We start from the raw sequence: 10,456 nt of genomic DNA on the forward strand, positions 1-10,456 counted from the left end.
CCAATAGATTCATCTTCCTTAGCTGTGACAGCTGCTTTAAGCCCTGTGGATACCTGCAGGCGGAGACACACACATGTACAGCCCAACACACTGGAGGTGTCAGGCTGTCAGAGCAGCACTGTGAGCACTTTTTGGCCTAAGATCTCACGCTTTAGTAAAACACCGGGTTTCTGTCTTCGCTCTCAGGAGTTTGGAAGTTTCTCACATGAAGTGCAGGTGGTCCGACATTCTGCCAAAGTGATCCGAATCTGAATCTGCGTAAATTACAGCGTCTGAAAACCTCACTTTCACGACATGTTGAGACGAGGCTCGCGGTCGCAGATCCTTCTCTCTCTTTGTCTCCATGCTTTCTTTCTTTTCCCTCCTTTTCTGCTGCGTTTCACTCTTTGAACCTCATTATTCTTATTTCTTTAGTCCAAGGTCACACAAACCATTCACCTATTACAAGACAAAAGCTCTTGATTAAGTAGAGTGAGAGGATATTCAGAATATATGAATCATATTTGTATATTTAATAAGGATTTCTGAAATGTCTCTGGATGATGATGATGATATTTAACTCAAGCCGGACTACTTTACGGAAGAAATGGGATTTAATCAGCTCTCCAACTAGATGAGTTTATATATATTGAGTTTCATTACATTCATACAAATTCATTTCTGCACGTATTAGTTATATATTGCAGTATTTGGCACATTTACATAATAAAACCCCTCTTTTGGTAAAGAAAAAGGAAACAAATTGTCTTTTTTTTAATGTAATGTTTATATATTTTCTGTCATTCAGATGTCAGAATTGTATTTTCAGACTGTTGTTAAACATTTCTAATAATAAATACAAAAGCACCTCTGTGCATACATTCCTCATGTATCTGAACAAAGGAGAAAACAATGAATATAATAATGTTTTCTTGGTTTGACTTGTAAAAACGTGTCTTGTTTCTTTGGATCTGTAAGAAAACCCTTGAAACACACAATTACACGGAGACGTTAATGCAGGAGAAGAGAAAGAGTGACACATATATTCAGCAAGTGCATTTTCCTCAACCTCTTCCTGTTCCCAAGTTGGACATTTTGGAGCTTGAGAAATGTGGCTGTTACTTCCAGGGATGTTTTCAGCTCTGTTGTTTATTCAGAGATTAATACTTGTCCCCTCACGGTAATTACAGATACACATTTCCTTATTCCCTTTGGTGACTGTGTTCTGGACATTGTGGGAATGTGAGCAGCCAGTTCTCAGTCTGTCTGTGGGACAGTCGCACGTTCTCACCCTGCTCTCTGGATGTGCAAACAAACGGCGCGCTGTGCGCTGATGGGGACAAAAGGCAGGCTTATGGGCGAGGCGAGGAGGAGTCAGGTGGATCAAGGAGCGATGTGGGAAAGGTGGAATCTCCCGGTGATCCTCCTGGGACCCCCACCAGGAAGAGAAACGTCAGATTTACAGGATTGAGCGTTCTCCTGGGAAACAAGGAGGCTTGACGCACTCACGTGCAGACTTTCACACAGGTTTACTGTGGAAGTGGAAGAACTAACAGCAGGTCCATGCGTTCACGCTTCTCACCTGAGAAAACAAGCGGATGGACTTCTCACACAGACACATTCAAACTCGTGCAGTCACACGTTTAGTAGCTTGACGTGCTGAAGACATATGATTATGCAAAAGAACATATTCACACCAATTCACTAATAATGTCGGCTGATTCAACCTTTGATGGGAAGATGATAAAACAACTCACGTTTGGACACAAACTTCCTTAAAATGTAAATCTACAGTTTAAAATCCAAAATATGAATTAAAAATACAGTTTTGTCACGTGAACTTTTATTTTGTATTCTGGCTGTAAGACAGAAAATGGCAAATAAAACTTGTCTGGTTCCTTTCTTCTTTTTAAAACGTAATTACTTTTTCCACAAACTGATGTTTTACATTTTCTTTGGATGACAAATTATAAATTGTTATTTCTTATCCGAATAAGAGACAATATCCAGAAAAGAAAGAAAAGCAAAGTGAAGAAACACACCTTTAAAAAGTGTGTGTATTCTCCAAACTGAAAATACAGGCAACTTTTGAGAAAGTTGAGTGTGAGGATGGCAGGTCTGTGGGACCCCGGCCTGAAGTAAGAAGAGAGATTAGAGAGATTACAGTTAAAGAGTATCTCGTCCTGTGGAGCCTCTTCTAAACACCAGCTCCCATCAGAAGGGCCTGGACTGATGGAGGAAACAGCAGAGATTATACCCGTTTAACAGTAATCCCCCTCCTCTGGAGCAGCGCCAGCGCAGAGCAGAAGACCACCACTCGACTGCACAGACAAAGACAGAGAGAGACGGAGAGTTTTTAACAAGATTCAACAGTTATCGTTTCTATTGTTCAACATTACAGCGTTTAAAAAGAATAATATTCACTGATGCTAACACATACAGTGCAGGACATGTAGTTGTGTCCTTCCTCCTTGTTATTTAATCTGTTCATCCAGCAGATGTGTTAACTCTGAATCAAAGGAGGAGAGAGGAGGTGTGATGTACAGATGCATGGATCACCGAACAGGGCTGCTGGACACATGCAGGGGTCAGGATCCATTTAAAGAGACAGCTTTTGCTTTTGCTTGCTTTAATGTTGAATAATAGTGTCTTTGTCTGCACCTGATGTTCAGACAGAGCTTTGGAGCCAGAGAGTTTTGGTTCTTCTGCAGAAAAACAAGCGAGTCGGCCTGCAGTCGTTCTGTTTCACTTTCAGTTTGGGTATCTTGCTCCTTTAATAACAGCTCTGTGCCTCGTCATCCCTCCGTCTGCAGGTCATAAAGGTCCTTCTATAAACCAAAACTCACTCACAACCAAATATATAACTGATGATGGTTGTTGAGACTGTGCATCTCTCTGAGTGTATATTTGTTGTGTAAAGTTTTGTGTGTGTCTGTCAGAAAGTTTCTTTCACACATTTCGTCTCAACACGTCACTTAAGTGCGTGTCTATGTGTGACTGATGCACCTGTGACTCAGTGATATTAGTGCCGCATGAAGCCACACAGGTGAGTCATGTTAAGTGAAATAATTAGACTTTTGCAGCTGAATCTGCATATTTTAACTATTAAATAATTATTTCTGCATATATTCAGCTCTTGACAGTATGCATCCTTGTGTTGTGTGTCTGTATCTCAGCTGACATGAATTGTAAATAATGTTTTGAATGTTGGCTGATCTGCTACACTGTGTATTTGGATCTTCTGGATTTTATACACTGCATTAATAATAAAACAGCCCGAGACCAAGGAGCGCTTCAAAGACATGAACACAGAAACTGGGTGATTGATTGATGGACAGAAAGCCTGCCAGACACACTGATGGGCTCGCTGACTCAGTGTCTGAGAATGACAGTCAGGGATTGGAATGAGCGAGCGAGGGAGGAGGACGTGAAGAAAGAGGGGGAGAGAGAGAAATGAAACATTTAGAGAACATAAAGTGGAAGAGGACTCTGTTAACTCACCTCTGTTACCTGGTGCAGTGCCAGACCACACACATGGAGGAACAGATATGGATACACACACACACACACAAACACATGTAACAGACAAACATACACACACACACACCTGTGCATACCTGGCTGGGTGGGCTCTGTTGCTCGAGGCTACAGTTGGCAACAACAACAACGGTCAGGTGACTAATAACCAACACATTAGGTTTATACCGTTACAGTAATGTCTGCATTATATACACATTATACGTTTGCATTGGGGGAAATATAATACAAATACAACCTGCATGTATTCAATACTTAAAAGCTGGACAATAAAGTTGCTTTAAATGTTGTTTTGTGAATGAATCATTGTACAGCGAATGTTTCTGCAGCTAAATGAACTGTCGATCATCTCGCTGGATGCAGAGGTCTTAGTCAGCTGCAATTATAATTACGTTCCTCCTAACTTATAATTGTGAGAACATGAGTCATGACTTAATTGGCGAGGAGCAGGAAAATGTTATACAGATATATTATTTCCCCACGTTACAGTAATGCGTGCGGGCAGACCCTGAGATGTTGGGAAGGAAGCGCGCGCTCAGCATGTATGACATTTTAAATTTAACAATTGGTCAATTTCTGAGAAAATAGCTTTAGATGATATAAAAATGTCGTCTAATTCTAACAATAGACTGCAACACTAGACATTTGTTCACAAGGTGTGAGCGTTTCATTCACATCCATGAGCTTGTTCCTCCAGTAGTACATGTTTGTTCCTGCAGAGGGACCCGCAGGCCAGGGGTTAGTGTCGGAGCTGCGCTGTGTCTCAGAGAAGCTTTAAAACACACTCAGTGCTTTAAAGGACACGTTTAACACAATATACATTTATACATTACATTAAAACACCATGTTTGTTCCTGCAGAGGGACCCGCAGGCCAGGAGTTAGTCAGTGTCGGAGCTGCGCTGTGTCTCAGAGAAGCTTTAAAACACACTCAGTGCTTTAAAGGACACGTTTAACACAATATACATTTATACATTACATTAAAACACCATGTCTTGCACAGATATTATTACAGTATGTGACACAATGAACAATATTTCAACTTTAAAGTTTTCATTTTTGTTCTTTAACCACACGCACAATGTGGGGGGGGGAGTGTAAATCAAGGTTGACAAGAGATCCGATCTAAACTAATTACCAGATGCAACCTTTGCTGAAACCCAAGATAAAATATTTTACTTGTACATGTCATGCAAGGCCTCTCCTCCGCTGTACCTCCACCCCGATATATAATCATGCAAACCCCCCAGGGCAGGATTATTTTGTCCAGAAACCATCCAGCCAGAAGGAGCATCAGTAAAAACAAACATTTCTCTGAGCTGCTCTGGAAGCAGAAACACGTTCACGGGTTCTGTGCAAGAAGCAATTTGTCCGGACAAGTAACATCAAACTGATGCCAAAGTAAAAGACAAAAGGTGAAGACAGGTGGAAATAAGGGTTTATTATTTAATTCAAGACGTAGGGTTCACAGCACTGCAATTATAGTCTTTCCCAATGCGAGCGATTAGACAGTGCAGATAAAGAGACATCCTCACGTGAACTCTGAGCAGTGTGTGAGCTGCAGTACGTGTCACACAGTTATTCTTTACTGTTGCAAAAGTTTGCATTTCGCATTATTTTTGAAACAGACTCTCAACTGACTGGACAGTTTTAGTCTGCAGCAGGGACGTGCGGTGAGGTTCATGGCTGGGGAGGCACAGATATATGAACCCAACTCTGCCTCCCCTGACCGCACTGGTCTGCACCTCATCCTGCATGTGATGGATGCAGAGAGCAGTGTCCACATGCAGCAGCATTTATTACATTCAGATTATATATTGAGGTTTTACACAAGATGCACATATCTGCACATATCTACACTGAATTATCTGTCTCAATAAAATATGTACAGGAAGGTTTGTTGATGGGACATTCACGACCGTGTTTCTTAGTTTGTGCATGTACTGTGTGCACAGCAGTGCAATGTGTGTGCACAACATAAAGTGCAATGGACAAGCTTCTCATGGATGATGATGTTGTGTATGTCACATGTGCTTCCTTCTTCTGTGTTTCTGGCCTTTACAGGAGGAGGAGAAGAAGTAACATTGTATTTATATAGCCCAATATCACAAATGATTTCCCTCAGGGGGTTTTACAATCTGTCCTTAGACCCTCACATCGGATAAGGAAAAACTCCCCCAAAAAAAACAATTAACGAGAGATGTGCAATAAATGTTCTGTGTACAGAATAAAAACAACATGATAAAATTGCAACATAGACAATTATGTCCTCTTCCTGTGAGTGTTGTGTTCAAGGACACAAGGTCGAGGGGGTCCTCAGCATTGCGTAACTTGAAATGTCATTAAATCACAAAAGAAAATGAAACTTTGTGTTTTGTTTGAGTCAAGAAATAAAACAGCTGTCTGCAGTAAAGAAGTGTGTGTGTGCTCTAAGCTGCAGCCGGAGGTGAAGCAGAAGTGAGAGAATGTTGTCTGTGAAAGTAAAAGATGTTGTTTTTCATCCCAGGACACAGGAAGCAGCAGGATTATCTCCCACTTGTGTCTTGCACCATATCTACTTGATTTATGTTTCCTGTCTTTCTGGTGGAAGCCTTTAAAACACACTTTGTGCTTCTGTTTCAGTCAGAGCGACATCATGATGTCAGAGAAAGACCTTCTTGTGGCTGCTGCCCTTTTTGTTTTCGCCTTCATTTCACACAGTGAGTTGGATTATTTCTTTAATAGCTAACGATTCATCTGTTTGGATGTGGCTTCGTAGTAATTCATGTGCAACGCTTTATATTTGAAATGTATCATTTTCACTGCAGCGTTGTGTTACTAATGTATTTTTATGGTACTATTCTAAAAATGTCACTTTCTTATTTATGATTGATGTATGGAGCAGGGATCCCCTGCTTTAAACGAAGGGGGGGGGGTGCTGTCGGAGTTCTGTGCGAGTGGGGGGGGGGGGGTACTGTATGAACGACGGGGGGGGGGGAAGGATGTGAATGTGCAAACTTTTATTTAAAAAAATATATATATTTGTTTTATAAAAAATAAAAATAAAGTTGTTTTTTTTCCTCTATCAACAAACAATTTTGCGACCCCCCCCCCCCCTACAGTACCTCCTGTTGAAGACCTATGCTCTAATACACGATACTCTTAGTGTGTCAGTTACTGTATACAACCAAACGTGTAAAAATCGTTTATTTTGAACTTTTTGTTCCTGGTTGTGTTTCGGTTATTTCAGGCGAAGGCATAATTGGCGGCAGAGAGGCGGTGGCTCACTCTCGACCCTACATGGCCTCCATCCAGGTGCCTGAAGGAGAGAATATGAAACATGAGTGTGGAGGGTTTGTGATTGCAGATCAGTGGGTGATGACTGCAGTGCACTGTCTGCCAACAGGGTGAGGCCACCTTCTCCTAACGTGATGAATACAAACTGTTGTGTGAGAAGCAGAATGTACAGACGTCGATTATACACTTCATTAGGTCCCAGAGGACACAATGTGTGTCTCCTAAATGTTCGCTGTGTGAGAGCTGATGTAAATCATATTTTGAGTTTTCTTTGCACGCAGTTATATCAATATAGTTCAATGTTTGTTCCCTTTTTGTATATTTTTCAACACTATAATATTATTGTGCTCTTTTCACAGGGCAAATGGGAGGAAGGTGGTGCTGGGTGTCCATTCTCTGAGTGAACTCGAGGACACAAAGCAGACGTTTGATATCTTGGAGCTTTACAATCACCCGGACTTCAGCGCGTCAAATTATGATAATGACATTGCTTTAATTAAGGTAAATGAATAATTGATTTGCTGTTCTGTTTTGTGGAACACGCCTTTGAGATAGATCTATAAATAGATTATGAAAAAGTAGAAAGAAACCATTTTGGAAGATTGTCCGTGGGATTCTTTGCAGTTGGATCGTCCATTCAACATCTCTGCCGCTGTTAAAGCAGTGGAGTTCCTGCGAGCGGGCGGCACAAACCCCGACACAGATGCAGAGGTCGACACGGCCGGGTGGGGATCCCTCAATAACCTGGGGTCCAGACCGGACAAGCTCAGGGAGGTGGTCATCGAGGTGTTCAGCTCGGCTCGGTGCAGACGCAGCGACTACTATGGCAGAAAGTTCACCGCTAACATGATATGTGCACATAAAGTATGTCCGGACCCCTGTGATCATCCGCACAAGAAGGAAGACAGCTGTGATGTAAGTGTTCTAGTTTTAGTGGACATGAACTACATATGTTTTGTATTATTATCCAGATATGAATAAGAACTGAAGAGGTGTATTTGTGTTGTCTCTCAGGGCGACTCTGGAGGTCCGCTGCTCTACAACGGCATCGCAGTGGGCATCACTTCCAATGGAGGAAAGAAGTGTGGCCAACTTAAGAAGCCTGGAATCTACACTATCATCTCCCAATACACAGAGTGGATCGACAGCACCATGGCCGTACAGCCCGCTGCAGCATTAGAGCAGAGCAGTTAAACAGCGGAGAGCATCACAGCAGCTTGTGTTGGCAGCCATGTTTCCAGGTTATTCTACCTGGATATGAAGTGTTCCTTTCTCCTGTGCAACCAAAGCATGGCTCTACAGATTGATCTCCAGTGTGGCTGTACAAACAAAGGAATCAATAAAATACATTTGATCACATTCAGATGTCCGTGTTGAGTTATTTGGTATCTTGTACAATAAGCGTCAGATGCAGTACAATGACAAAGAGAGACGTGCAGGGATACACATGCACAAATAAGAGTTGCACAATACTGATGTCTGAGCCATGCAGTTGAATCAGTTTGTTGGCAGCTGAGTGCCTCTGAAGGATGGTGTTAAAGAATGTAACCGTTCAAGGCAATCAAGATATCAACAAGAACATCTCGTGTCAGATAAGTTCTCATACTAATGGGGAAGTCCAACAGTAAATACAATCTGCAGCTGTACTTCGTCTTTCCTCCCCTCTCTGCTCTACACAAACACAAACATGAGTAACTCTTCTTGGAACATCCCCGCACCACCACCACCACTGGTTTCATGCACAATGCAAAATGTAATTATCATTTCTGATGATCTGATTGACCTTTGATGTGCTGGTTGGGCTTACATCTCAATTTATGAATATACTAATGACATAATTAGAAATATACAGAAAGATAATTCTCTAAAATGGCATATAGTATAATATAATGGCACTCATGTAGAGAACTTTCTTCAAACTATTACAACAGCGTCTATATAAGCTTTACATTTACAATGTTTTCTATGCCTGATGTCACAGAGTCGAATGAACTCTTCGCTGACACCATCTTAACACAAATACAGAGAAGGATTGCAGGCCTGTTGCATTTATTGTGTTCACCTTCACATTAAAAATCAAGCATCTCTTAATAAGCAGTCCCTCTCCAAAGCCCCGTCCTTTCTCTTCCTAATCACTTTCTTCCTCTCCTGCAGCTCCTGCAAAGAAAACCTCTTCACCGAGTAGGAGCGTCCTCCGTGTGAAGCTACCAGTTTGTTGATCCCTGAGAGCAGGTCTTTAACCTGAGGATAGCTCAGAGCATTCTGGGACTTTGTGACATTCAGCTCATGATAACGGCTCCCACACTTCCGGATGAGGTCCTGGAGGGTTGCATGGGCTCCGGCCACGTAGTCGTTGATCCTCTGAGGCCTGTGCTGGTTGCCATCGAAGCGAACGAAGAGGACCATGGCGTGCTCTGCAAAGTTCCGTCCAAAGATCTTCTGCAGATGCACAAGCATCTCGCACTCGCCCTGGATGAAGCGCCCCAGTTGGAGCACCAGCAAGAAGACGTGGGGTCCAGGTAAGGACAAAGCCAAGGAGTCCTTGACCAGCTCCAGATGTTCCGCCCCCTCCTCGTCCCACAGCTCGGGGGTGTCCACCAGGAGGAGCTGCCTCCCTGCTGCAAACACCTCCTTTCTCTCACAAAACAAGGTGGGCTGAGGGGGTTCTTGACTCGACTCATCAGTTGAGTATCGATTACCTGCTCTCTCTAGAATTAGATTTAGAGCAGAGGACTTCCCGCTGCCAGAAAGACCCAACAGCATGACCGACATCTTCTCCGTGTGAACATCTTAAATCCAAAAAAGAAAAGGAATATAGCTTTAAGGGAGCATTTCTTCACACAGATTAGAACATTTAATGTTTTGATAAAAGGTCAAAAGAAATAAGAATACCCACTGACTTGTAAAACTAAATATTAGATACTGTACTGAGGATGATGAGTAATGCATGTCCACAATGTGTGACTGCATCACCCTCTAGTGGGAGAAGTTCCTGCATGAGCAAAGATGTACTTCATGTTGAGAAGAATATCTGAAAGAGGACAATTCTTCAAATCTTTTTTTTAAATGTCCCAGATTAAATAAAAGTTGATCTTGAAAATCACAGATGTAAATGTTTGGAGTGCAGGAAAGAGATTTATTTCTCTTAACTCACACGGAATAAAAAAGAAGTCTTACCATCAGTGGCACTCATCTGGAGCTGCAGCATGGCTCTGTGGCTCGTCACAGCCTCCTCCAGGCTCTCTCTCTTTGTCTCATGCTGTTTCTTTTCGGCTGTCTCCTTCTTTCTTTGCTCTGCATGTTTCGCCTTCAGCTCCTCCATCTCTTTGGCTCTTCTCTGCTCTTGTTGTTGAATCAGTTGCTTGAATGCCTGCTCCTTCTCCTCGACCTCCCGCACCTTCTGTTTCAGCATCTTCATGGCCGAGTCTTCTGTGTTCCTTTCCTGAGCTTCAGTCAGCATGGTGTCCGTGTAACCGGTCACACCGTTTTCAGCCAGCATGAAGTCGACCATCTCGAGTAGAGCATGCAGCTCGTCTGCTGCTGCAGATGTGATTCGGCAGTATCTTCCATCGCACGTGTTTATCAACTCCAGGAGGGCATCGTCCATCGTGTCAGCAACCTTTCCATCTTCCAGAGAGATAACTACCAGGTATTTTAAAGCTTCA

At 42.5% G+C, this 10,456-nt stretch overlaps 2 protein-coding genes across 2 annotated transcripts; one reads left to right on the plus strand and one right to left on the minus strand.

Moving 5' to 3' along the window:
- Positions 1 to 5,953: 5,953 nt before the first annotated feature.
- LOC115027348 (complement factor D-like) lies at positions 5,954 to 8,150 on the plus strand. The gene is made up of 6 exons (XM_029460625.1): positions 5,954 to 5,972; positions 6,138 to 6,214; positions 6,745 to 6,901; positions 7,151 to 7,292; positions 7,416 to 7,706; positions 7,806 to 8,150. Exons 2-6 carry the CDS (start codon positions 6,151 to 6,153, stop codon positions 7,983 to 7,985), a joined length of 834 nt encoding a protein of 277 aa, XP_029316485.1. The 5' UTR covers positions 5,954 to 5,972; positions 6,138 to 6,150; the 3' UTR covers positions 7,986 to 8,150.
- A 717-nt stretch (positions 8,151 to 8,867) lies between these two features.
- On the minus strand, positions 8,868 to 10,398 carry LOC115027670 (GTPase IMAP family member 7-like). Its single transcript, XM_029461150.1, has 2 exons — positions 9,969 to 10,398; positions 8,868 to 9,580 (listed from the first exon to the last, which is right to left on the minus strand). The coding sequence occupies exons 1-2, from the start codon at positions 10,396 to 10,398 to the stop codon at positions 8,868 to 8,870; spliced, it is 1,143 nt and encodes a 380-aa protein (XP_029317010.1).
- Positions 10,399 to 10,456: the final 58 nt, after the last annotated feature.

The sequence above is a fragment of the Cottoperca gobio genome, chromosome 22, assembly GCF_900634415.1.
Source record: "Cottoperca gobio chromosome 22, fCotGob3.1, whole genome shotgun sequence".
Classification (NCBI taxonomy): domain Eukaryota; kingdom Metazoa; phylum Chordata; class Actinopteri; order Perciformes; family Bovichtidae; genus Cottoperca; species Cottoperca gobio.

What these genes read in the sequence shown, in the direction of transcription:
- LOC115027348 (XM_029460625.1), top strand. Translation starts at nt 6,151, where the DNA reads ATGATGTCAGAGAAAGACCTTCTTGTGGCTGCTGCCCTTTTTGTTTTC. An exon ending in TTTCGCCTTCATTTCACACA is followed by an intron (nt 6,215 to 6,744) that starts GTGAGTTGGATT and finishes CGGTTATTTCAG; the next exon opens with GCGAAGGCATAATTGGCGGC. An exon ending in ATGACATTGCTTTAATTAAG is followed by an intron (nt 7,293 to 7,415) that starts GTAAATGAATAA and finishes GATTCTTTGCAG; the next exon opens with TTGGATCGTCCATTCAACAT.
- LOC115027670 (XM_029461150.1), bottom strand. Translation starts at nt 10,398, where the DNA reads ATGGACGATGCCCTCCTGGAGTTGATAAACACGTGCGATGGAAGATAC. An exon ending in CCAGATGAGTGCCACTGATG is followed by an intron (nt 9,581 to 9,968) that starts GTAAGACTTCTT and finishes TTTGGATTTAAG; the next exon opens with ATGTTCACACGGAGAAGATG.